Consider the following 24,869-nt stretch of genomic DNA (forward strand, 5'->3'; position numbering starts at 1 on the left):
CTTAGGGTTTCAAACAACAGGATTTCATATTAGGCTTTCAAAACAGGTATTAGTGGTTCATCTAAAGGTTTGAAACCTTGTTTAGGGTTTCAAACAGTGGTTGAACATTTCAACTTGAAGCGTGACACAAAATCAGCAAAGCCACGCAACGCGACACAATCCTCACACATATACAAGAAATACATTTGTCAATGGCGCGCTGTGTGGAAAGGCTTTTGTATCTGTCTAGTCCTCCGCCAAATCCCTGAGACTGATTTACTGAACCTAGGTTAAGAACCACTGGCTTACAACAACAAAGATATGACTCACAGGAAGAACATTTGACTGTTTTACAATAGTTTGTCCTTTAGTATTTGTTCGATTTTACAGCAGTGTTTTCAAGTACAAAAACATGCACAAAAAAAGCATTAACTGTTGAATTTATCGTTACATTAAAGCCATAAATGTATACAGTATATAATAACATAATGAGCGAAGTTACTGGCAAAACATTATTTACGCATGATGCCCTTTAACGCTAAATCACATTTCTTCTTCACCAATATTTTCTTTGCCATGATGTCTTAAAAATTAAAACCAGAAACACCTTTTCCAGATGTCAAAATATGTAATCTTTAACAGAGTTGCATTTTATATATATGATTATTATGATGTACACAGAGAGCGTTAAACTGAAACGGGAGCCAATCTTCTTGTGTGTGTATTTGTTATACTGATTGTTTATCGGGTTGTGCATTGTGGCTCTTTTTGTTTTATACTTTATTATCTGTGTTGTTGTTTGTTTGAATGTCATTATCTCATCATTATGTTGTAATGCAGTAATGAGTAAAAATAAAACAAAATCATAAACATTTTTTTAAAATTTTTTCCTCGGTTAATCTGTTGGCACCTAGTTTAAAGACATGGTGGGGAACCTATGACACATGGCCTATCTATAAAAAGACTCAAGAGGTTGTTGTTGTGACATTAGGCCTAGCAAGTCACTCGCATGATTTGAAACTGTTACCAAAAACATTTAACCCACCATTTCTCATAATATCCATCCATTTTGTATAAGTCTTGTCCTCATTATAGTCATTGGTTCCCATGTCAGCTGACTTTGGGTAAGAGTTGTGGTACACCCTGTACTGGTCACCAGCCAATCGCAGGGCACATGTAGACAAACAAGCATTCACACTCATATTCACACTTATGGACAATTTAGAGTCTTTGATGAACCTAACATGCATGCTTTTGAAATATGTGAGTTAGTCAGAAGTACCCAGTGAAAACACACGCAAGCATGGGAAGAGCATGCGAACTCCACACAGTAAGGCGAGAGCAGAAATTTAAACCCAAACCTTAGAAGTCTGAGGGAGGCGTGCTAACCACTTTATCACCATGTGGAGGTCACACATGCAAATAGGTGAAGTGGTGAATAGGAACTGCGAATTGGCAGGGGTTCATTGTAGCAGTCACAAATGATAATTAAATTTTGGGTCATGTTCTTGTTCGTTCAGGTGATCAGACAGCTCAGCAGTCAGACTCTGCAGTTTCGCGTACTAGCCCTTAGCGCCACTCCAGGAGGAGACACAAAGGTGAGAGTTCAACCCTTCTCTCGCCGCAACCCACCGTGACAGACATGCTAACTAAATGTAATGCCCGTGTAGTCGGTGCAGTCGGTGATCGCCAATCTGCTCATCTCGCACATTGAGCTACGCTCGGAGGAAAGCCCGGACATCCTGGCCCACTCGCACCAGCGCAGCGTGGAGAAAATGGTGGTGCCACTGGGGGAGGTGCTGGCTGCCCAGCAGGCTCGCTACCTGCAGGTAGGCTCCACCACATTATATTATATGTCACTAAGTGCACGGTTTAGTGTTGCCTATTTTTTAGTGTTTTGCTGCCTCGTAGTGGTCACAGGATTCTTTGTTCTGGGAATCATTAACAGGTAAAACTCACTAGACCAGTGGTTCTTAAACATTTTACACCAACCTAAAAAATACTTAGCTCTCCAAATTTGTATTCCTAAAAAGTCTATTAACTGTTATTCTAAGTCACTGTAACATTATGCACATTCTGAACGATTGCCGCTCTTAAATATAGGAAAACAACGACTGTACTGAGTCACTGTGCTGTAATGATGCAATTAAAATGTATTGTCCACAAGTTATAAAAAATGTTTTACTGAAATAAATGTTTAATAAAAAAGTTCTTGTATTGAACTACAAAGTTAAATACAACTGAAAAGTACTGAAGGCAGTGATTATTTCACATACCACTACAAACTTTGCATAGCTGTGTACCCTCAAGTTTTGGCCAAAGAAATTCTGCCTTTTTAACATATAAGGTGCTATTTATTTATATTATTTGTCCTGGCAGTGAAGTGACTTGTTTGGTTACCTCTTACATGTCATTTTGATATTGTTTGAATTTCACAACATACTTTGTATTGCTGTGTAATGAAAGACCAAGTATAATGTGACGTCATGGGAACGTATGTGGCCTAATTAAGACTTGCTGTTATTTTTCCATGTTGATTGATCCTCGAATCAAGTTTGTTTCCACCTTTCAAGCTGTGCTTTATGGTTGAGTAGGGTGTGTCCACCTTCTTGGCAACATTTGATCCCATTAGGAGGGAGGGATTTCCAGGAACATTCCAGGGTGGGTAAACTAGACTAGTACAACCTGTACAAATCTGTTTTGACACCATTAAGAGGCATTGATGATTGTTGTAGTGTACACTATTATATTGTGGATAATGAGTGTTGATGCCACAAATCAGACTGGGAAAATGTGACAGGTATTTCATCTTTTTTTAAACCCCCGCATATTCACAATTTGCAAAATCACCAATGATTTTTTTTTCCTATTCAGTTATCCACAGAAAAATTTTGCTATTTGCAGCTTTTATATTTGCATGTTAATGCCCTATGATGCCACACGATGGGGCCAAAGCCTTCGATAAAATAATAGTAATGGTGTCAAAGAACTACACTATGCTGAAGTGATACTTTTAAGACCTTACACTATGTTGAAGTGATCATTTTAAGACCTTATGTCGGGGAGGTGCTAAGTTTAGCCTGGGTTGTTAGCAGGAATTCTGCACAGTCTGCTGAAATCGAATTATTTGTAAGCCATTTCTAAGGCTCATACTGTCAGACGAGTTTTAAATATTTGTTTTTGGGTAATAGTTTGTGATAACTATTAATAATTTTACAGTATTTGTTCAGTCTGCAATAGTGCTCGGCCTCTACTGTATGTGTGTGTAATTGTCATTTGATCACTAGCCAAATGTAATCAAAAATCATTTTGCAAAAACCACGCATCAGTTGGAATGACAGCTAACAATGGAAAACAAGGGCTCTCCTGTATTATCCGTCTCGGCATAGACAAGATATATCCCGGCGGCACGCTTCAGCTAAGTGTGGCGTTTAGTAATACTACAGTATCCAGAGCTAAGGCAAAGCAACAGCTAAAGTTATAGCATGTGTTTTTAGTTTTGTCATTAAAAGTCATGTATCCTAGTTACATGACCTACTAGCCTACTACCAGTGGTTTACGTCACTCATATGGTACCTGTACCTTATGTCAATGGGAAAGCACTGATATCAAGTTAAAGCTGTGTGACCTCAATAGGTACTGTGCCATAGGAAAAAAACAAAAACAGATTTTAAAAACTGGTAAATAAAACTCGCATTGTCATATTTAAAAAAAAACAGGAGACAAGCACGTTTATTGACCAAGACAAAACCACAGTAGCGCTCTGCTGTTGCACTTATGTTCACAGTACAGCACACATTAGCCTCTTAACTATAACAAGCTACAGCACACATTAGCCTCTTAACTATAACAAGCAAACATAAAACAGGAAGGGTTGTTCCCGTATAACCAGTCTCACAGGGGAGAAACAGACTTGCATTTTGTATCATAGCTTTGAACAACCACATAGTCATTGTGTGAAAAATAACATCTTTGGATTTTTTTTTTTTTAAACCGACAATTGGGCAACCCCAAATGTAATTTTTCAAAATAAATATTGGAGGAAATCAAAGATTCCTTATCCTATTTCAACATCCTGTAATTTATAGAATCTCAATTTAAAAAAAATATATATTTAAGTACAGCTGGTGGATTGGTTAGTTTAATGTGCAAATATACTGAAAATATACAGTCTTTACCTGATAAGAGATTTCAGCACCACTTTACAACAAGGGCACTCTTAATAACCAAAACCTTCATAAGGGTACCCTTATTTTTAAGTCAGACTGATATTTAGTCATATTTATGATAGAACATTCAGAAAAAAAACAGTTCGAACTACATTAACAACATTTCGCTTTCTTAAGAATCTGATCTCAGAGATGAATTTGGTTGCATTGTCTCTACTCAGCAGCAGTGGTTGTCATGTTACAGTAGTGAGTACGTACACACGAACACAAAGTAGCACGTACAAAGAGCGTTTTGCAAAAAATACAGAAAAGACGACAATTCCCAGGTGGAGGAATGCTTTGACTTGCTTGCCTTGGATCTATTTAAGTGCTTTTGATTGTCATTCAGCAGTGGAGTTTGGTTTTTGCACACACATTCTCTTATCGCTTACATTCATGCACTAATGTATTTTTTCTCATTTAGTGTCAAGTTTCATTCAGGTAGATTATTATAGGCATTGTGTTTCACACGACAGAAACTATATCCCGCTTCGCCACGCTCCCAGGCTAGAGAGAAATGGTTTACCACTTGGTTTTTGATTCTATCATCTCATCGAACAGTTTAACCTGCAGCGATCCCGAGATTTGAACAATAAAAGAAGTACATCAACACTTAAAAGATTTGACATCACGAGTCCGTAAGCTAAAAATGTGAGAAGCTGTGGTATGGACAAAAATGGAGCAAGATGAGGCAGCACGTCTGCTACTAAGGATAATTTAGCGGCTTTATTACAACATTCCCAAGGGTTTGAATATGGCATGGGTGATGAATGTGGAGTGTGCTGAGCTGGCAAGGCAGCGACTAAGAAAGGATGATGTTGCACCTGAGGACTGGGGAATGTGGGGGTCATGAATGGAATGCCGCCGGGGAACTTCGCTTTGCTGTTCCCCGTCAACGGCGCTCCAGGAACCAGATCTCATTCTGGCGCTGGCTGTGGGCCGGGTTGGTGTAGCCGGCGACAATGAACGAGTCATTGGCGCACACGCTGGGGGACTCGAGCACCTCGGCCATGGCGTTGATCTGACCCACAATGGTCAACTCGTTTGTGGGGCCGGTGAAGGGCCTGCAGGTGGAGGATGGATTAAAAAAAAAAAAAAAAAAAAAAAAAAAAAAAAAAAAGCTTGTTTCACACAGAGCTGTAACAAAAGATCTGACAATAATGCAAGACTTAGACAGAACCCAATCAATTGCAAATCCTGCAATCATTTTTAATGCAGTCATCACTAACTTCTGGTATAAAATACTTTTATATTGAAAGCCTTAATATGCAAGTATTTTATACTTAAGACAATGGTATCTGCAGAAGTCTTTGATTTTCAAAAATTATCTCCAAATTTTGTGAGTTTATTATGAAGGCTATTTACATAACTATTTTTTGCTCACCTTGTGTAAACCACAGCTGCGGGCCAGATTTCGATGATGATGTCGCTGTCGTGAGGTTGTGGGGGCTGCGCCTGGTGGTCGGTGGGCAGGTAGTACGCCACGGTCACTTCCTGGGCGATGGCTGAATGGTTCTCATCCGTGCGCACCACGGTCACGATGGGCAATGACATGCCCAGGTAGTCGCCTACCAATGAGGGTAAATAAGACGTCATGTTGTCACTGAGTGAAATAGAACTTTTGGTCAACTAGAACTTTTGGTCAACGTGTGTTTCAACTCACCTAAAGAGTTCTGCTGGCAGATATATCTCATTATCCTCATGAAGCCGTAGCAGATGCTCTGTTCGTACGTCTCCTCGCGTATTGTTATGCAGGCCCAGTGGCCCTTTTCATAGTGGCGCTTCTCATACAGCAACTCTCCACACTAGAAAAGGTAAACCAACAGAACAGCTATATCAAGGATATTTGTTAATTATTATTAACAAGCAGAGTTGTCACGCTTCATTTATATATTACATATACACACAAAATTGTGGTAACCCTCTTGTCAATAAAGTAAAACCCACACAATGGTCACAGAAATAACAAATCTGACAAAAGTGATGAATACAAATTTAATGAAAATTAACCAAAGGAAAATCATTGTTTTTGAATTGTGGTTCAACCGATTTAAAAAAAAAAAAAAAAAAAAAACTCATGAAACAGGGCTGGACAAAAATGATTGGACACAGAAAAGCTTGAAAATAATTTGACCATAGGTACATGTTTAAACAAGGTGTGTTCTCAAAACAATCGAAAACTTTAATTTTCTCATTTCAAACTAACCTTACGTTACCCTTTAAAAATAATTTATTTAGAGAGGGAAAAAGTACAATAAGAGTATGGGTGCTCAGGTGGTGAAGACTCCTCCTTCCGTGAAAAATCCAGACTAAAGTTAAACTCCTCAACATACGAAGCTAGTGTCTCAGTTGATATATGACTTAAAACATTTTCTTGACACCAATGTATTCCTATTAGGCAGTGCTTTGGCACCATCTTGTGGCATTTTAGGGTGTTTCAAAAGGTTAAAACTTTTGATAAATTATAGATCCAGGGCCCACAATTTCAAGCATTTATTTGTTTATTTTTAAATAATTTGGGCTTCCAGCTAATAAAATCCATAAAATCAGTAATTCAAAAAATTAGAATACTGTGAAGAAATAATTTACTTCTCAAGTTTTTGTAGGAAAAAAAAGGAATTAGGGTCACTTTAAATCCATCAAAATATGGTACTTTCAAAAAGATACGTTATCTTCAATACTTGGTTGGGAATCCCTTTACTTTAATCAGCCTGTGGCATTTCCTGGGAGTTATGGAAGCCCAGATTTCCTTGATGCTTGCTACCAGTTTTGTTTTTGGGTCCGGTGCCCCTCATAGATTCTCAATGGCGTTTAGATCTGGTGAGTTGGCTGTCCAGTCAAGCACTGTGATGGCATGGGCATCAAACCAGGTTTTGGTGCTTCTGGTGGTATGGGCAGGCGCCAGGTCCTGCTGTAATTTGAAATCTGCATTTCCATACAGATCCTCAGAAGGAATCATCACAACATTTCGGTAGACTGTTGTGGTGACCTTGGATTTAAGAAAGCTATTTACCAACACAGCACTGGACCTTGTACCCCAAATCACGACATCAAGCAGCTTGGATTCTGTTCTTCACCAGTCTTCCTCTAAACCTTTGGACCTGGATTCCCGAATGAAAGGCACACATTACTTTCATCGGAAAAGAGGGCCTTGGAACACTGCCCAACAGTCAATTCCTTCTCCTTGGCTCAGTTCAGGACGCTTCCTACGTTTGTTGCTCAGGCTCTGAAGTGGCTTGACCCGAGGAACCGACAGTTTTAGTCCATCTCCCGGATGCGTCAATGTGGTGGTTTTTGAAGCTGTGACTCTCGCCTCATTCCTCTCTTTCTGGATCTCTGCTAGATTCTTGAATCTTCTCTATTTGATAATCCAGTGAAGCCCATGGTCATCTCTTTTGCTGGGGCAAAAGAGGTGACCATCTTCTGCCATTTTGTCATTCAACTAGATTTTCCATTTATATGCTTGGACACAGCACTCTGAACAGCCAGCCTCCTTTGCTATGAACGTTTGTGGCTTACCCATCCTATTGTCAAGTTTGCAGTCGTCCCCAACTGAGACAATTGAACCAAACTGAAGCAATTTATTGACACCTGGGAAACCTGTGCAGGTGCTTTGAGTTCAGTAGGTGATTAGTATGTGACACTCAATTTAAAAAATATATGGCCTGCAAAATTTGGGATGATTTCTTCACAATATTCAAATTTTTTGAATTCCTGATTTTGTGAGTTTTTTTAGCTGGACGCCCAAATTATGTAAGAATAAACAAATACTTTAAATTGTGGGCCCTGAATCTATAATCTATGAAAGTTAAACTTTTTGAATGGAATTATGGAAATACATTTCCATGATATTCAAATTTTTTGGAAAGGGTCTGTATAACAAAGGCCTTTTATGACAAATATAAATTTACTGACAATAATTGGCTCAAAAACATTAACCAAGGTTTTCTACACTTGTTTAATCAAATAAAGTAACGACCATTGGTTCTTGTCCTGAAACTTAATTTTCATCCCAAAGTGAGGTGTGGTCTGAAGCGGATAATTGTGGCAATACTGGACATACTTGTTAAAAACATGTTTTATTGGTTGTTTGGCTACATAGTTTTAACAGTACACCCAGAAGAATCTCATTATGGTCAAAAAGGAAAATCGTCAAGTGGATTTATCTGATTAAAATATTTTTTTTCTCTTTCCCTCCACTGACACCTTCCCTAAATGAATAGAGCTCTGCGACTGTCCTTTGTTTAAATGCACATTTCAGTGAACTAATTAATTTAAACCAATTGTGAACTAATTAATTTAAACCAATTAGCCAACTTTATTAACATGGTCCCCAAGGGGGTTTAAGTGGCTTACTGCACTGCAGTGGGAACATGATCCCTTCAATGATGATATAGTTGCCTAGTTGGGAAAAAACTACAGAAATATTACAGCAACAAAGAAAAACATTTAAGATAGTTAGTATCTGGATGTTTTGTTATAACAAAACCATTGTTGAGAACTTTCCCAATAAAGTTGGTACGTAAAATAAAAGGGCAGATTCATACCTTTTCTTTCCGTGACAGGAGGGTGAAAGGGATGTGTTCTCTGTTACCGTGTCCGTTGTTATTGGATGTTAGCTGTTGAATGGGTTCAGCCATTTCTGCAACAACAAAAAAAAGGAAACAGAATACACGGTCAGTTGTAAGAAAATTTTAAAAGTTGAATTGTAGCATGTTCACTAGCAAGTAAATTGAGGTTATTGCACGTTTTAGTTTGTTTACAATTTTGTCTTGACATCTGTATACATTTCAACAATGCAAACAAAACATGATGATCCACATTCCCGCAGGAAAAAAACCCAAAACAATAGCAGTTAATGTCGCTAAGCAAAGAAATATGCTTGCCTTCCTGAACAAAACCATCTTTTCAACACTTGTTGGTGTACATGTTATCTTAATTTGGAAAGTTAAGTGACTGTTTTGTATTATATATTAGGGGGGTGAGATTACAGGTAACCCACGGTACGATTCTTACCTCGGTTTTTGGGCCACGGTTCGGAACATTTTTGGTACATGTTTAGTGCATCGACATTTTTTCCCCTCACAATTCTCTTTAGCTTGTCAGCAAAAACTGCATTTTGTAGTGCACTTAAAAATATAACTTATTTCAAGTTAACTGTTATTTAAACAACTATTTTGAATGGTAAACTGCCTCTTATTCCTTTAACAATTGTATATACGACAATACAGTAGTATAAAATATGTAAAACAAATTGAAATGTAAAACAAAAAACAAAACAAAAAACAAATTGATGCATTGAAAGGAAAATTGTTGACCGGAATTTGAAAAGCGAAAAATGGAGCCCAAGGCCGAAACGACAAGAAATTACTATGCCAATTATTTGTAAAATTGCATTTCTGGCTAAGACTGCAGGGCTGCTAACCTATAGAAATTTACTTCCAGAACAATTTGTCTGAATTTCCATATTTCTAAACTGAACATTACCGCGGGACAGTTATTGCAGTATATTATGTAATAGATTAAAAGTAATTCTGCATACTGTTCAATGGCACAACATAATCATTACCCTATAATCCTAATCGTTAACAAATAGTGGCTTCAATATTCATTTTATTTATTGCATCAACATTTGCAGCCAAGTGTCATCTCTTGCATGCTATATTTGTATTTGAAAGGATGCAAATTTCTCTATTATGGGACTAATGAAGGTTATGTTAGATTAGAAATATGTATTATATCAATGTACTTTTGAATTTATAGGCCCCTTTTCTCATGTGACTAGTGGTGATGTACTAATTCATTTCTGGTTTCGATCCCTGCGTGCCTGTCTAGCGTTATTGTGTATTAGTTTTCTTTCTAGACACATTAATTTGCTTGCTATTTTGCTTCCATTTAGACCTATGTGACAAGTTTACTGTATTACCCAATCACTTATTTTGGTGTTTTGTGACTTGTCACAATAGGTTAGCAGTTAGCGCAGCATCTTCATCTTTCTCCTGTTAATTACTCCTCGTCCTCGCTCCGTGATGTCGATACTTGTCACAAGTGTAGCTTATTCGCTGCCATAGTGGCGATGATTAGTGACTTATGCTGTGTTCACACCGGACGCAAAGCGAATGTTCACCTCTGTGGCTCGAAATCGTATTTAGCCATGTTAGCTGTAACTTGTAGGTAGCTAGGGCAGTGTAAAATAGCATGCAACAAGCATTCCCCCTTAGTACCTGAACAGTGGAACGCAGCGACTGTTCAATGTGGATGCACCTGCCGTTTATATATTTTACAATATCGTGTAAATGACCATGTGCTGGCCATGGTTTTTGCTTGCGTCATAGCAACATCCTTTTCTGTCGTTTTATTTAAGTGACAAAGTCTTTTGGCCCTAAACTGAAAATGCACTTTTGGGTCATTTTCGGCCGAAACATTTCAGTGGCCGAAATTTCTGCTATTTTCAATCCTTTGTATCAACAATGGTGTGAAAAGGTCCAACCCAAAACCTCTCTATTTGCTCATGAGAAAAACACCCAGCGACTTCGCCAGCCTCAACTGAGGAAAAACACCCAGCGTTCACATGGTGTGTGTGTGTGTGTTAGTGCTGGTGTGAGAAGGCTACCAGATGGGCAGAGTGCTGTGCCAGGGCGTCACATGGAGTGAGTGATGTTTATTAGGGGTGACACAGGGAACGCTGATTAAAGCTGCCCACTGCGAGCAATAGACCACTATTGACGCAAAAGTCATTTGGGCACATGCTGTGCCAAATTTTAAAGTCTGGTCTGACCACTGACATTTAAGTAATGACTCAAAGATAATAGAACTGTAATGACTCAAGATGATGATGATAATAGAACTCCATCAACTGGGATTAAATAGGCTGATGTACTAAAATGCAAAGCGTGACCAGAAATTCAAATTGCATCAAATCAATATGGGAGAATAACTAGGTCACATGACTCCGTAGTGTTAGAGCCACCAATCAATTGAAGTGACAGTACCAACATTGCTGCATGTGTATATCCCAAGAAATCAATGTCTGTGAGTCATCCATTCTCTATGAAGACAAGCCATATGATCAGTTGCTATGGCAGCACCTCAGTCTAGATTCAGTCAATAGCCACAACACACGCTTTGCTTCCTCGGCTTAAAGAAACTCAAGTCACATCCATTTTAGAGCTTAGCAGGTGTTCAACTAGCATTTCTTCTTCCTACATGTACTTCTGTGTACAAGAAATACATTGCACAAAATAGAAACAAACTATTGTCCATACATAAATTATACAATTGTCGATCATCAATGTTATTTGTTTGCCGATGTTTTGTACACTATTTTGTCAAATGGATTTGTAAATATCAATTTTACGTATTTTTTTTTCTTTTCAATGTAATAGACTGTGGCTCTCATTTATTTCTTACATGAAACAGTTTGAGAGGTGAATGTTTTTACTTAACTGGTGACATGTTCCCATGTAAACAAAATGTGTCAATACAGATGGTTCACCAGTATAAAGGCAAAGTGCAAACCATAAAAAAACAAGTGTTTTATCAGTCTTAACAAAGGATTTAAATTAATTTCAGGTGTGCTCAAGGGGCCCCTGGGCCGAATGTGTGAATAGCGGCATTATGGATTTCAAAATAACCTGTCAACTTGTATGCAAAGAAAATTCAAACTATCAAAAGTAATATAGGCGGCACGGTCGACCACTGGTTAGAGCGTCAGCCTCACAGTTCTGAGGACCCGGGTTCAATCCCCGGCCCGGTTTCCTCCCACATCCCAAAAACATGCATTCATTGGAGATACTAAATTGCCCGTAGGTGTGAATGTGCGTGCGGATGGTTGTTTGTTTCTATGTGCCCTGCGATTGGCTGGCAACCAGTTCAGGGTGTACCCCGCCTCCTGCCCGACAGCTGGGATAGGCTCCAGCACGCCCGCAACCCTACTGAGGAGAAGCGGCTCAGAAAATGGATGGATGGAAAAGTAATATATGTGTATTAGTTGTGTTCAAGCAGGCGGACCGGTGAATCTGGTTAGCACATCTGCCTCAGTTTTGAGGACCGGGGTTCAAATCCCAGCCCCGCCTTTGTGGAGTTTGCATGTTCTTCCCGTGCCTGTTTTAGTTTTTCTCCGGGCACTCCGGTTTCCTCCCACATCCCAAAAACATGCATGGTAGGTTGATTGAAGACTCAAAATTGCCCGTAGGTGTGAATGTGAGTGCGAATGGTTGTTTCTATGTGCCCTGCGATTGGCTGGCGACCAGTTCAGGGCGTACCCCGCCTCTCGCCTGAAGATAGCTGGGGTAGGCTCCAGCACGCCTGTGACCCTAGTGAGGATAAGGGGCCGGAAGATGAATGAATGAATGTGTTCAATGTGCCGTGACCACATTCCAAATGACTTAATAGATCACACACGCACTTGTGTACACATGCGCACACACACACGTTCAACCACATGACTTTTATGGACACAGATGCAGAACAACACTGACAAGAATTTTCTTATTCATGAGTGTCTGCTCTGTCCGTTCAGTCATCCACAATGGAGTAGAAAATATGATAGTTTCCCTTATTTTACCCACTCAGTCATGTATCACATCTTGCAATAAAAACTATCCAAATTAAAAAAAAAAAATGCACTGAAAGATGGCGGCAATAAAAACTGTCTATTAAAAAAAAAAATGCACTGAAAGATGGCGGCAATAAAAACTCTCCAAATTGAAAAAAAAAAAAAAAAATGCACTGAAAGATGGCGGCATGGTGATGACTGGTTAGCACGTCTGCCTCACAGTTCTGAGGACCCAGGTTCAAATCCGGCCTCTCCTGTGTGGAGCTTGCATGTTCTCCCTGTGCCTTTGTGGGTTTTCTCCGGGTACTCCCGTTTCCTCCCACGTCCCAAAAACATGCATGGTAGGTCAATTAAAGACTCTAAATTGCCTGTAGGTGTGAATGTGAGTGCGAATGGTTGTTCATATGTGCCCTGCGATTGGCTGGCGACCAGTTTATGGTGGAGCCCGCCTCTCGCCCAGAATCAGCTGGGATAGGCTCCAGCATGCCTGCGACCTTAGTGAGGATAAGCGGTACAGAAAATGGATGGATGGATGCACTGAAAGACATAGAATATAGCATTTTGCTCCTTCATTAAAGTGGGTTACACACATACCCATCTTTAATATCTTCAAATATTTATAAAATCTGAGACCCTATACATGAAAAACAAAACAATTGCCATACAGACACGCATATACACTTGCTCCCACCATTGTAATTTTTATGCGAATAGTGAGAAAACCTTTTTGTTCCCGGTGACAAGTTTAAGCAGCTGTTTAACTAGCAAAGCTGTGGGTGGTTGATGGAGAGAGAAGCACTTATTTACATGAACGTCAGTGGTGCTGTCCCTTAAACCAGCTCACGAGCAGTTCAGACTCCAGATGACATTGAAAGCTCTCAACTTTCCATTGTAAATATTATTTAAGAAAGTATTGCAAGTCCTTCAGTGAGTCAGTCCTGACTGATGAGGTTCTGACCGTGCACTTCAGTCTGAATTAACCAACCCACATTGCATTGTGCACTTAACACGCCAGTAAAACTATTCTTAAATGTGTAAATTAAAAAGTATCAAATACACTTTTTACTAAGGAAAATAACAAAAACAGTGTGGCGACAGCGAAGCCGTGCATTTTTCACTTTTATATTTAGTGCACCTCCACTGCGGATTGATTCTATGATAAACTGACCTCCCAGTCTCTTCTTCAAAATGTTATAAAGGAAGCGGTCTGCCAATATGGTAAAATGCTACTGGACAGATAGGCTGCTGCTTCTTCAAGTCATAAGCCAGAAATAATTGCTTAAGACTTAAGAATGGATATAGTCCATTTTGGAGTAACTCGTTACCGGCATCACTGAAATGTCCTTCCATTGTTAAGGTGTTTGTACTTTTCTGATCAAGAAGCCCTGAGTGGTAGAAATGACTTCAATTTTGGCAGGTTGCGTCCACTGAAAAAGGTCCATTGAGTGCTATCAATTGACAAAAAAAAATAATAAAGTAGACTGAAGAAGAAATGTATTGTGATATTAACCCCATGAGACGTTTATAGACTTGTTTTAAGTCTGTAAAGTGAAACAGTGAGGTTTTGCTTTCAAATTACGTATTACTACAGGCTACTTTAGGGTCCCATGATCTCGTTAGTAACCGGAAGCTTGTTTACACTCGGTAATAACATTAATGTGCTTTTGATGTTAAATGTCACCTTTTATAACCGCGTTACAAAGCCTGCGGTAACCTCGGAGCATGTTGCTTTATCGGTGTGCTACTTAGAAACTCGGGTCCGTGGACACGGCCAAGTGGAGTCGAAAGAGTTGAACTTCAAATCAGGTCGTCACTTGTTGTTTCGGCCTGTCTACTTTATAAACGCACGAAGCTAAGGCTACGCCAACCGTGTCAAAACGTTACATTTTGCGTCCAAACTTAGCAGCAAAGTTAGTCATTTTATTTATTTACCATTTGAAACTTCCACTTGGTGTCCCCTGGCTACGTCCTGCCAGTAGTGCAGTAGTCGGTCGGGGTCTTCGTCCTCCAGGCTTCCGTTGCCGGAGTCGGACAGCTGGTCCTCGGAGAAAGACTCCAGGTCCTCCAGGGTGATCATGCCGCCGCCGTCGACGGGGCCACTTCCACCGCCGCCACCATTCATTTGACAGCCGCCTCGGTCCATTCTGTCGTAGCGATTAAAATGTATCTTATGTGTTGTTGTTTCTTTAAAAAAAAATACTATAACAATACTACGCTAAAACCTTCAATTTGACGATTTGTATTCCTTTCGTGACTTCGCTGCGACGCGTGTCCAGATTAGGATCACGGCCACTCGTGGGTCAACAAATCAGCCTTTTCGCAACTGTCGCCACATTAAATAAAAAAAATAATAATGATAATCTGCCTGCCTGAACAGACCGCCCTCTTTTCCTGCAAATGTTTGGCACCAACGGACGACATCGGCGAAACTGACTGTTTATAGGAGACGAAGGCACACCACGTGACTCCTAAGGCCTCACCACTCCCCACTCCTCGCGCCGCTGCCGAGACGATAAATAGTGCCTACCCAACAACACGGCCCACGTTTGCATTGTGGATCGCTTTAATCAGCAAAGGCAAAGGAACAGATGTAATAGAGTAATCAAAGATTACTATTTAGAATAATACGACTAGGGTAAAAAGTAGGACTGCAAATAATTACTTAACTCAGTAAAACGTGACTCCAAAGGCCTCACCACTCCCCACTCCTAGCGCCGCTGCCGAGAAGATAAATAGTCCCAACCCAACAACACGGCCCACTTTTAGATTGTGGATCGCTTTAATCAGCAAAGGCAAAGGAACAGACGTAATAGAGTAGTCAAAGATTACTGTTTAGAATAATACGACTAAAGTAAAAAGCAGGACTGCAAATAATTACTTAACTCAGTAAAAAAATACTCATGTACTAAAGGAACAGATATAATAGAGTAGTCAAAGATTACTATTTAGAATAATGAGACTAAAGTAAAAAGCAGGACTACAAATAATGACTTAACTCCGTAAAAAAATACTCATGTACTACTACTAAGTAACTTCTGATTTTTTTTTAATTCAGAGCATGAACGTCAAATAGAACAAAATAAAAAAATAGCAATCTACAGCTAAAAATATTACAATAATCACTTCAACAGACAATAATACATTAAAGGGAGACTGTACTTTGTTAATGGTGATTTTTTTTTCTTTTTTGCAGCAATGAAAAGTTTGTTTTTGTTGTAACGAATTTGAAAATATGGTGAATTTTCATGCACATTTAGTAATTTTAACAACTTTAAAAATACAAACTAGGCACTAACGTATTTATCGAATACATGATCGGATAAACTGGAGAATGATGTTACGTGGACCACGCAGCACAATTACTATTGATAATGCCAACGCAAATGCTTCTTGCTTTGATCCTAAAAGGATTAGGTTGATTAGGACACATTGTTTTGAAACAACTCAACTAAATATGACCCTCCAGCACAAAACCGATCGGATGTCGCACAACTGTGTTTTGAGCTATATACATTTTCTGAAAAGGCAAAAAAAATGCTTTCTAATGATGTATAGATAGTGGTAATCGGGTAACATTTGGCCAATTAAAAGATCGGAAGCGGCGTTTCAGCGTTAGCTTAGCTACAAGGTTGTTTTGTTTACACCACAAGGGACTGCATTACGGCTTCTTGTTGGTTCATATGTGTAATGACGTACATTAGAATTAAATCCGCCGCTGCAGAGAACTCCAAGCTTTCAGACGTGATTTTCCTTATTTTGCGTGCGGAAGCACCTGATTAGTGTCGTTGATTTCTTGTCATTGTCAGACTTCACATAGTCAATGCTTTATGGGGTCGAGCTCAGAACATGGCCGTGCGACTTCGGATCAGTTTTGCGCTGGAGGGTCACAAATAGGCTTACAGAGAGATATCCTCCTTCTGACGAGAACAAAGCAGTGCTGCTTATCGTGTTTTCAGGCACAAAATATGACTGTGGTCAGGCCAGCTGCCACAACTTGTCTGAATAAAATACATACTTTGATTCATTTATATTTGAAAATTAATAAATCTGCATTACCACTCATTTGTTTATATCTAAAATGATCACTTGCATATGTAAACATGTACATGTTTAAATACATATACATGCCCACATATGTACAACTTAAACCCACATAATCACAACCACCATGAATACATACAATATTTTATAGCCTACGTATTCCGAGAGTGCTGATTTGTTTTTATTTTGACTTTTGAGATTTGCACAATAAATGTTATAAAAATTCCTTTATTTTTACTTAGTTTAAAAAAAAAAAAAATAACAGTTTAAACCATACAACATATTAAAAAAAAAAAAATTCTCAAAGATGGATGGATTTTCATAGAGAAGTGCAATGATGAGCATAGAATAGAAAGTGCCTACAGAGGAACAGCCCTGTCTGCTTAGTAGTCGAGCAATATATCTATCCATCAATTTTCTCAGTCCTTCTCTTTATTAGGGTCGCAGGTGACTTAATGTCTTGTCAGGTATCTTCAAACGCTGAGTACTTAGAGTAGAAATTCCCTTTACACTCATGACAGTTAATGTTACTCTTCTAGTACATTTAATAGAGGCTTATGATGCCACTAATAAATCCGCTTTACATTTCCTATTGTGGAATTTGCTTTGAAATTAGAATAACTCTGGAGGTTCCGCCGTATTACAACAAACGAGTCCTTTGTCTGAACATAAACAATCTTGAACTTGAGCAGGCAGGATTTTGTCTGATCTGCAGCGCTGCGACAGCCAGCCACCATGTTTCACCCTTCTACCCGCAAGTACGGAGGACATTATATAATCCTCTAGTCTGTGGGGGAGTTTCCATGTACAGTAAGTGTGTGTGTGCGCGTGTGTGTGTGTGTGCGCGCGCGTGTGTGTGTGTGTGCGCATTTACTGTACTGATCCATGTTACTGGATTTGTTTACACATGCTGCCTGACAATAACTAAATTGATCTATAACTGACGAGTTTAATCATTCAAAACTTAATTGATAAGCCTGTATCAAGATGAGTGTAATCATTTTATATGTGACTATAACTATATAACTTTGCTTTTTTGGTTGATCTTAGGATCCCTTGTTCACACTAACACGCGCGCACACATACACGCACACACGCACAAACCCCTTCCATTGTTGACATGCAGAGTTCAGTAATGTGCAGATTCCGTTATTAATAGCAGCCCACAGAGCGGCTTTTCTCTTGACGTCACTTAACTCTAAGCCCTTCAACCAATCAGTTGCAGGCATGCAGACACGCACGCACACACATACACACACGCAAACATGCACGCGCACAAACACACATACACGTACACGCATGGACACAATTACCAACACTTAAGGTCATCCCCAAAAAAATGTTTTAGCATTTCTTAGCACCTAGAATATCTATCTATCTATCTATCTATCTATCTATCTATCTATCTATCTATCTATCTATCTATCTATCTATCTATCTATCTATCTATCTATCTATCTATCTATCTATCTATCTATCTATCTATCTATCTATCTATCTATCTATCTATCTATCTATCTATCTATCTATCTATCTATCTATCTATCTATCTATCTGTCTGTCTGTCTGTCTATCTATCTACATGTCTATTTATCTCTCTCACTCTCTGTCTCTCTATCTATCTATCTATATATATATATATATATATATATATATATATATATACAGTGGGTACGGAAAGTATTCAGACTTCCTTAAAATTTTCACTCTTTTGTTATATTGCAGCCATTTGTTAAAATCATTGAAGTACATTTTTTGTACACACATTAATGTACACACAGCAACTCATATTGACAGAAAGAAAAACGTAATTGTAGAATTTTTTGCTGATTTATTAAAAAAGAAAAACTGAAATATCACACAGCCATAAGTATTCAGACCCTTTGCTGTGACACTCATATTTAACTCGGTGCTGTCCATTTCTTCTGATCATCCTTAAAATGGTTCTCCACCTTCGTTGGAGTCCAGCTGTGTTTGATTATACTGATTGGACATTTGATTAGGAAAGCCACACACCTGTCTGTATAAGACCTTACAGCTCACAGTGCATGTCAGCGCAAATGAGAATCATGAGGTCAAAGGAACTGCCTGAAGAGATCAGCGACAGAATTGTGGCAAGGTAGAGATCTGGCCAAGGTTAGAAAAAAATTCTGCTGCACTTAAGGTTCCTAAGAGCACAGTGGCCTTCATAATTCTGAAATGGTAGACATTTGGGATGATCAGAAACCTTCCTAGAGCTGGCCGTCCGGCCAAACTGGGCAATTGGGGGAGAACCGCCTTGGTGAGCGAGGTAAAGAAGAACCCAAAGATCACTGTGGCTGAGCTCCAGAGATGGAGATGGGAGAAAGTTCTAGAAAGTCAACCATCACTGCAGCCCTCCACCAGTCGGGGCTTTATGGCAGAGTGGCCCAACGGAAGCCTCCCCTCAGTGCAAGACGCATGAAAGCCAGCATGGAGCTTGCTAAAAAACACCTGAAGGACTCCAAGATGGTGAGAAATAAGATTTTCTGGTCTGATGAGACCAAGACGGAAATTGTTTGCCTTAATTCTAAGTGGCATGTGTGGAGAAAACCAGGCACTGCTCGTCACCTGTCCATTACAGTCCCAACAGTGAAGCATGGTGGTGGCAGCATCATGCTGTGGGTGTGTTTTTCAGCTGCAGGGACAGGGAGACTGGTTGAAAATCGAAGAAAAGATGAATGCGGCCAAGTACAGGGATATCCTGGACGAAAACCTTCTCCAGAGTGCTCAGAGCTTCAGACTGGGCCGAAGGTTCACCTTAAAAAAAGTCAATGACCCTAGGCACACAGCTAAAATAACGAAGGAGTGGCTTCAGAACAACTTCGTGACTGTTTTTGAATGGCCCAGCCAGAGCCCTGACTTAAACCCAATTGAGCATCTCTGGAAAGACCTGAAAATGGCTGCCCACCAACGTTCAGCATCCAACCTGACAGAACTGGAGAGGATCTGCAAGGAGGAATGGCAGGTGATCCCTAAATCCAGGTGTGGAAAATTTGTTGCATCATTCCCAAAAAGACTCCTGGCTGTATTAGTTCAAAAGGGTGCTTCTACTAAATACTGAGCAAAGGGTCTGAATACTTATGGCTGTGTGATATTTCCGTTTTTTGTTTTCTTAATAAATCTGCAAAGATTTCAACAATTCCCCTTTTTTCCCTGTCAATATGGGGTGCTGTGTGTACATTGTGGAAAATGAACTTAAATGATTTTAGCAAATGGCTGCAATATAACAAAGAGTGAAAAATTTAAGGGGGTCTTAAAACTTTCCGTACCCACAGTCCATATCATTTTTTCCTACTGTGTTTTTAGAATAGAACATACAATTTTTTTGTCATTACTCTTTCCAGTTGTGTGTAAGATGATGTATGCACTGCATAGCATATTTTCAAAACAAAATAATTAAATAAATTTTGATTAATAGTATTTTATTTTTTAATGCAATATCTGACAAGCTGCCTCCCTCGTAAACTAGACTGTGCAACTCTATAAATTAGTCTGACATTGCTGTTATTTTATGCGTCAGGTTATCAATAATTTTGTTTTGAAAATCATTTGTCAAGTTATAAACCATGACAAACTAAACAAAGCACAGTCCCAGTCAAATGTGTTGCACATACCGAGTAAGAACATATAGTAATAGGCGACATAATAACTGCCGTTGTTAGTGAAAGGTCAGGGGGGATTAATGGTTATCATTCAATCCTTTGCCTTTGTCGTGTAAAGCTGTGTAAAGAACACCTTGCTTCAGCCCCGTGACAAGCATGCTGAGATTTACCTCCAATGGGCCGAGTGTCTCAGTTTTCCTATCCAAAAGAAAGACCGATCACAATCAGCCATTTCTGGGGAACGGCCTGGCTGTACGTTTCACCATGTACAGTGGATATAATAATTCTACACACCCTTGTTCAAATGGCATGTTTAAACTATTTCAAAATGTTTTCTACCATTAACGTGACCCTTAACAAGTACAACTCAATTAAAACATGATTTTAATCTTTTTTAGAAGGAATTAAAATTAAACATTTGTGATTCTGTGGTTGCAGAAGTGTGTACACCCTCTTATAACTGGGACGTGGCTGTGTTCAGAATTAACCTATCACATTCAATCGCTTGTTTGCCGCCATTTGAAGTGCCTCTGATTAACCCCAAATTAAATGCTGTTCTAGCTAGGCTTTTCCTGACACTTTAAAAAAAAAAAATTTTTTTTTAACTTTCTAGCAGACAGTTTTGTGCTAACAATGACTGCTGTTTTGAAGTGTTCATAATTCCCATCTTGTCTAAGGCCCAATTTTCAGCTGAAGACAAACAGCTGCCACCAACATGCTTCACTGTTGGTATGGTGTTCTTTTGGTGATGAGCAGTGTCATGTCTGTGCCAAACATACCTTTTGGAATTATACTCAAAAAGTTCAACTTTGATTTTAGCGAACCATAACAGCACATGAGGGAAAATATGTTACAGTCCAGTTATGATCGCACACCCCTTTTGTAAAAAAAAAAAAAAAAAAAAAAAAATTCATTATTCATCTGTTTCAAGTAATAATGCTAGATTTGGTTTAATTAATATTTTAAGTCTCATAGGCATTGTCTTTCTGGGTTTTTCCGAAAACAATCTGTTAGGGACAAATGGAACAGCCTACAGCTACACAACAAACAATTTTGCCAAAAACTGTCCAAGTTTATACTTTAGACATGTAAACATTGCGGATGGAGATGCTGGGAAACAACATGGTGTCTATAAATCATGTGACATGGATTTCTCTCCCTCCCATTGTCGGGGCAAGCAGTCTCCAGCAAGAACTGCAGCTTGGTAGAGGACGGAATATCATATTTATGACAGCGCCACCCCTTTATGTTTACTAATGTATCTCCGCAGCACTCATGGTTATCATAATCAGAATCTGGTACCGGCCTGTGCCTACTCTATATTCCGCATATTCACCTATTGTGAGTAGGCCTGGAACATATCCCCCATGATGAAGTTACTGTACACCTCTTTCTCTGTAAATCTAGCACAAAGATCTGCTTTACAGGTGCCACGTCCGTTTTGCAGACGGGTGTGCGTTGTAATTTTGTCTACTGAGAGATACTGTATGGTGGTATAAGTAATTGCAAAGGTTATTTTTTTTATTCCTGAGGGAAATGAAAGAAGGGTCTATTTGACGTGAGGCATTTATATATTCAAGTCGATGAGACACTCTCTGTGGCACGGGGTCTATTATATTAGGTGCCGCCATTTGGGGAAATATACTGTAGACAAGTTGCTGTAGTAACTCACTAGAAAGCAGGTTAGAGTGCTCGCATCACATGCAAGTTAATAAAGCATTACTTGGAGAGATTTGAAAACGTATGTAACGAACAAATGCAGTTGCTCATCACGTCCATGCTTTGTTGTATTGTACTGTTATTCAATTTGTGTTGTATTACTCTGTTTCTCGAGCAACGTCTCCCCATTCGCGAAACAGAAATTGTAATGACTGTCTGACACCGTGAGGGTGAATAGATATCCTCAAATTGTCTGTGTCACAAATTGCTCCCATATTCCCCTTCTTTTATTCCAAAATGAGGGCAGTGAGAAAGAAAAATCACATCCAGCCCAAAAGCTATTACTAGTCTATTGTTGAAATTTAATAAAACTTTCAGTTGGTGCAGATTGGTTCAATAAATAACTGAAGCACGTCTTTGTGAGTGTGATCAAGCATGTGTGGAATCACTTCCCTGCTTTGTATGTGCTCGTCAGTGAAAAAGCATCAGCAGGAAATGGCCAATTATGATGACCTACATACATGCTGTGTGTCTTTGTGTGTGTGTCTGTGTCCGTGTCCGTCCATCCGTCCGCCAGGTGCTGCAGAAGTTCATGTCTCGTCTGGTCCAAAACCGAGTGATGGCACACAAGGATCTACAAAGTCTCTCCAAGTACCAGCTCATCCTTGCCAGGGACCAGTTCAGAAAGAACCCACCAACTCACATCAAGGTACGACTGATTTCCATTTATGGACCACTACATTTCCTGGTTCAATTAGAATTAGTATTTAAACAATTCTCCTCATCGGGCTTGTCATATTTTGACATCATATTTTCCCCCAAATTTTCATAGAAGTCTGAATTTTACACCCTACAGGTGTTCGACTTGCAGGTTGCACAATATATAAGCACAATAAGTCCTGGCAGTTGTTTTTTCACAGTAGTCTTGTGTACTCACATGTTGTGCCTGCAGGGACCACAGCAGGGAATGCTGGAGGGAGACTTTGCACTTTGCATTAGCCTGTATCACGGCTATGAGCTACTCATGCAGATGGGACTCAGGTCGCTCTTCTTTTACATCCAGGGGATCATGGATGGCTCCAGAGGTTTGTTTAATGAATATATTTGTACAAAATTTCTGAAGCAGCTTTTTTCCCCCCATATCCTTTGCCATGGGAGGTATCATTTCGTAGCCGTGTGTTGTTTGACATCTCCATCCTCCTGTTTGTTTTAGAAATGTCCCGGGCCAGGAATGAGCTGCAGAGAACTCCCACCTTCATGGACCTTTATCATGAGATGGAGGCAAAGTTTGGGAAGCTACCTGGTATTTTTTTCCAAAGCATATCAGTTGCAAATAAGGCTAGATTTACACTGCAGGTCCAAGTGCCCATTTCTGCTTTAATGCCTTTTTCCCTCCCCCTTCATTTTTTAATTTCCATGTACATGCACAAACTAGCAAGTTGCTCATAAGTAATTCGACAAGTGTTTCTATAGTCTCTTGTTTTATGAAGTTTTTATTGTCCTATTTTAAAATACAGTGCTATTTTCCTTTATAAAAATGTTTAAAAAAAGTTGTTTTTTGGAGTCTGGAACAGATGAATAGCATTTCATTTCATTTGAGTAGGAAACATTGATTTGATATATGAGTAAATTAAGTTAAGAACTTGGTCATGAAAAAAATAAAATAAACTCAAGGTATCATGACAATGAGGAGACCAAAGAGACAGTGAAGTCGACATCTAACATTAGCTGCGAGTGCTAGCCCCCCAACATCACTGTGTTTTGTTGGATATACAGTATGTTCACTACATACATTATGTCTCTTTGTCATTAAATTCAAGATTGTTGAATTGTTTTAATGTTGCAATAGATAGATGGATGGATTCTTCCAAGATCGACAGTGATCGTCGGTCAACATTGATCGATTCTTCCAAATGCGCAATGACCTGAGGCACACTGTAGAAAGCTGTTACAAAGAGGCTTAAGGATAACAGTGTCAATGTTTTGGAGTCGCCATCGCGAGCCCTGATCTCAATCCTATCAAATTATGGGCAGACCTGAAAATCGGTCGATTTCATTGTCACAGCAATATTCACACATTTGTTTATTTTTTTACACACGTATGACTGATAAGAATATTAAAATGTTACTCAAAACATTATTAATAAATATTTTATGATGGCTATGGGTAATTTTTATTTTTTTTCCAAGTTGGAGGATCAACATGAACAGATTGTACTCAACTGTGGAGGGGAGATTATCTTGATGTCTTTTTTTCTATGAATTACATCCTGTGTGATTCATACTCATAGGCCCAGATGAACCCTTCATTTATGGTCACCCCAAGCTGCAGAAACTAGAGGACGTGGTGTTGCGACACTTCCGACTGTTGGCACAGTGCCTGTCAGACAATAATGGTAATTTGCTTGTGGTATAACAATTCACCAGTGCGGTGACATAAGTCACCTGAATGATGTTTAATGCCAAGAACTTAACCTCCAGGTTCAGATGCACAGGAAGTGAGCACGCGGGTGATGATCTTTTCCTCATTCCGTGACAGCGTGCAGGAGATCGCCAGCATGTTGGACCGCCACGGCCCGCTGATCAGAGCCATGACATTCATGGGGCAAGCGTCTGCGGGGAAAGGAGTCAAAGGTTTCACCCAGAAGGAGCAATTGGAGGTGGAGACTTTCTCTTTCCCTTTATCGTGATCACATCACATCTCATCACATCGTCCAAGTCCAATGAAAAGCATGTGTTGTTTTAAGGTGGAAAAAAACAATGGCTTCTTTGTGTTTCTTTTTTGTTGGGATAGACATTTTA

General features: G+C 39.4%; 2 protein-coding genes across 5 annotated transcripts in view; one reads left to right on the plus strand and one right to left on the minus strand.

Moving 5' to 3' along the window:
• fancm (FA complementation group M) overlaps positions 1–24,869 on the plus strand; it is a 46,198-nt gene that overhangs the window by 2,429 nt on the left and 18,900 nt on the right. For both annotated transcript variants that reach the window (XR_009769821.1, XM_061696862.1), the window contains exons 3-9: positions 1,500–1,577; positions 1,650–1,808; positions 22,645–22,776; positions 23,020–23,152; positions 23,281–23,370; positions 24,359–24,463; positions 24,549–24,727. Coding sequence is in view for 1 of the 2 variants with exons in the window: in XM_061696862.1 (XP_061552846.1) it covers positions 1,500–1,577; positions 1,650–1,808; positions 22,645–22,776; positions 23,020–23,152; positions 23,281–23,370; positions 24,359–24,463; positions 24,549–24,727 (876 nt within the window). In the remaining variant the exon portion in view is untranslated. The remainder of the gene's footprint in view (positions 1–1,499; positions 1,578–1,649; positions 1,809–22,644; positions 22,777–23,019; positions 23,153–23,280; positions 23,371–24,358; positions 24,464–24,548; positions 24,728–24,869) is intronic.
• soul3 (heme-binding protein soul3) lies at positions 3,684–15,495 on the minus strand. Of its 3 annotated transcripts, none has more exons than XM_061696519.1 (6): positions 15,412–15,495; positions 14,677–14,888; positions 8,735–8,829; positions 5,851–5,992; positions 5,572–5,755; positions 3,684–5,251 (listed from the first exon to the last, which is right to left on the minus strand). In XM_061696519.1, the coding sequence occupies exons 2-6, from the start codon at positions 14,885–14,887 to the stop codon at positions 5,080–5,082; spliced, it is 804 nt and encodes a 267-aa protein (XP_061552503.1). In that variant the 5' UTR covers position 14,888; positions 15,412–15,495; the 3' UTR covers positions 3,684–5,079. The 3 variants fall into 3 exon arrangements, with proteins under 3 accessions (XP_061552503.1, XP_061552502.1, XP_061552500.1); XM_061696518.1 differs by lacking the exon at positions 15,412–15,495 and adding an exon at positions 14,967–15,360; XM_061696516.1 differs by lacking the exon at positions 15,412–15,495 and having other exon boundaries at positions 14,677–15,358.

Source organism: Phycodurus eques, chromosome 14 (genome assembly GCF_024500275.1).
Source record: "Phycodurus eques isolate BA_2022a chromosome 14, UOR_Pequ_1.1, whole genome shotgun sequence".
Taxonomy (NCBI): domain Eukaryota; kingdom Metazoa; phylum Chordata; class Actinopteri; order Syngnathiformes; family Syngnathidae; genus Phycodurus; species Phycodurus eques.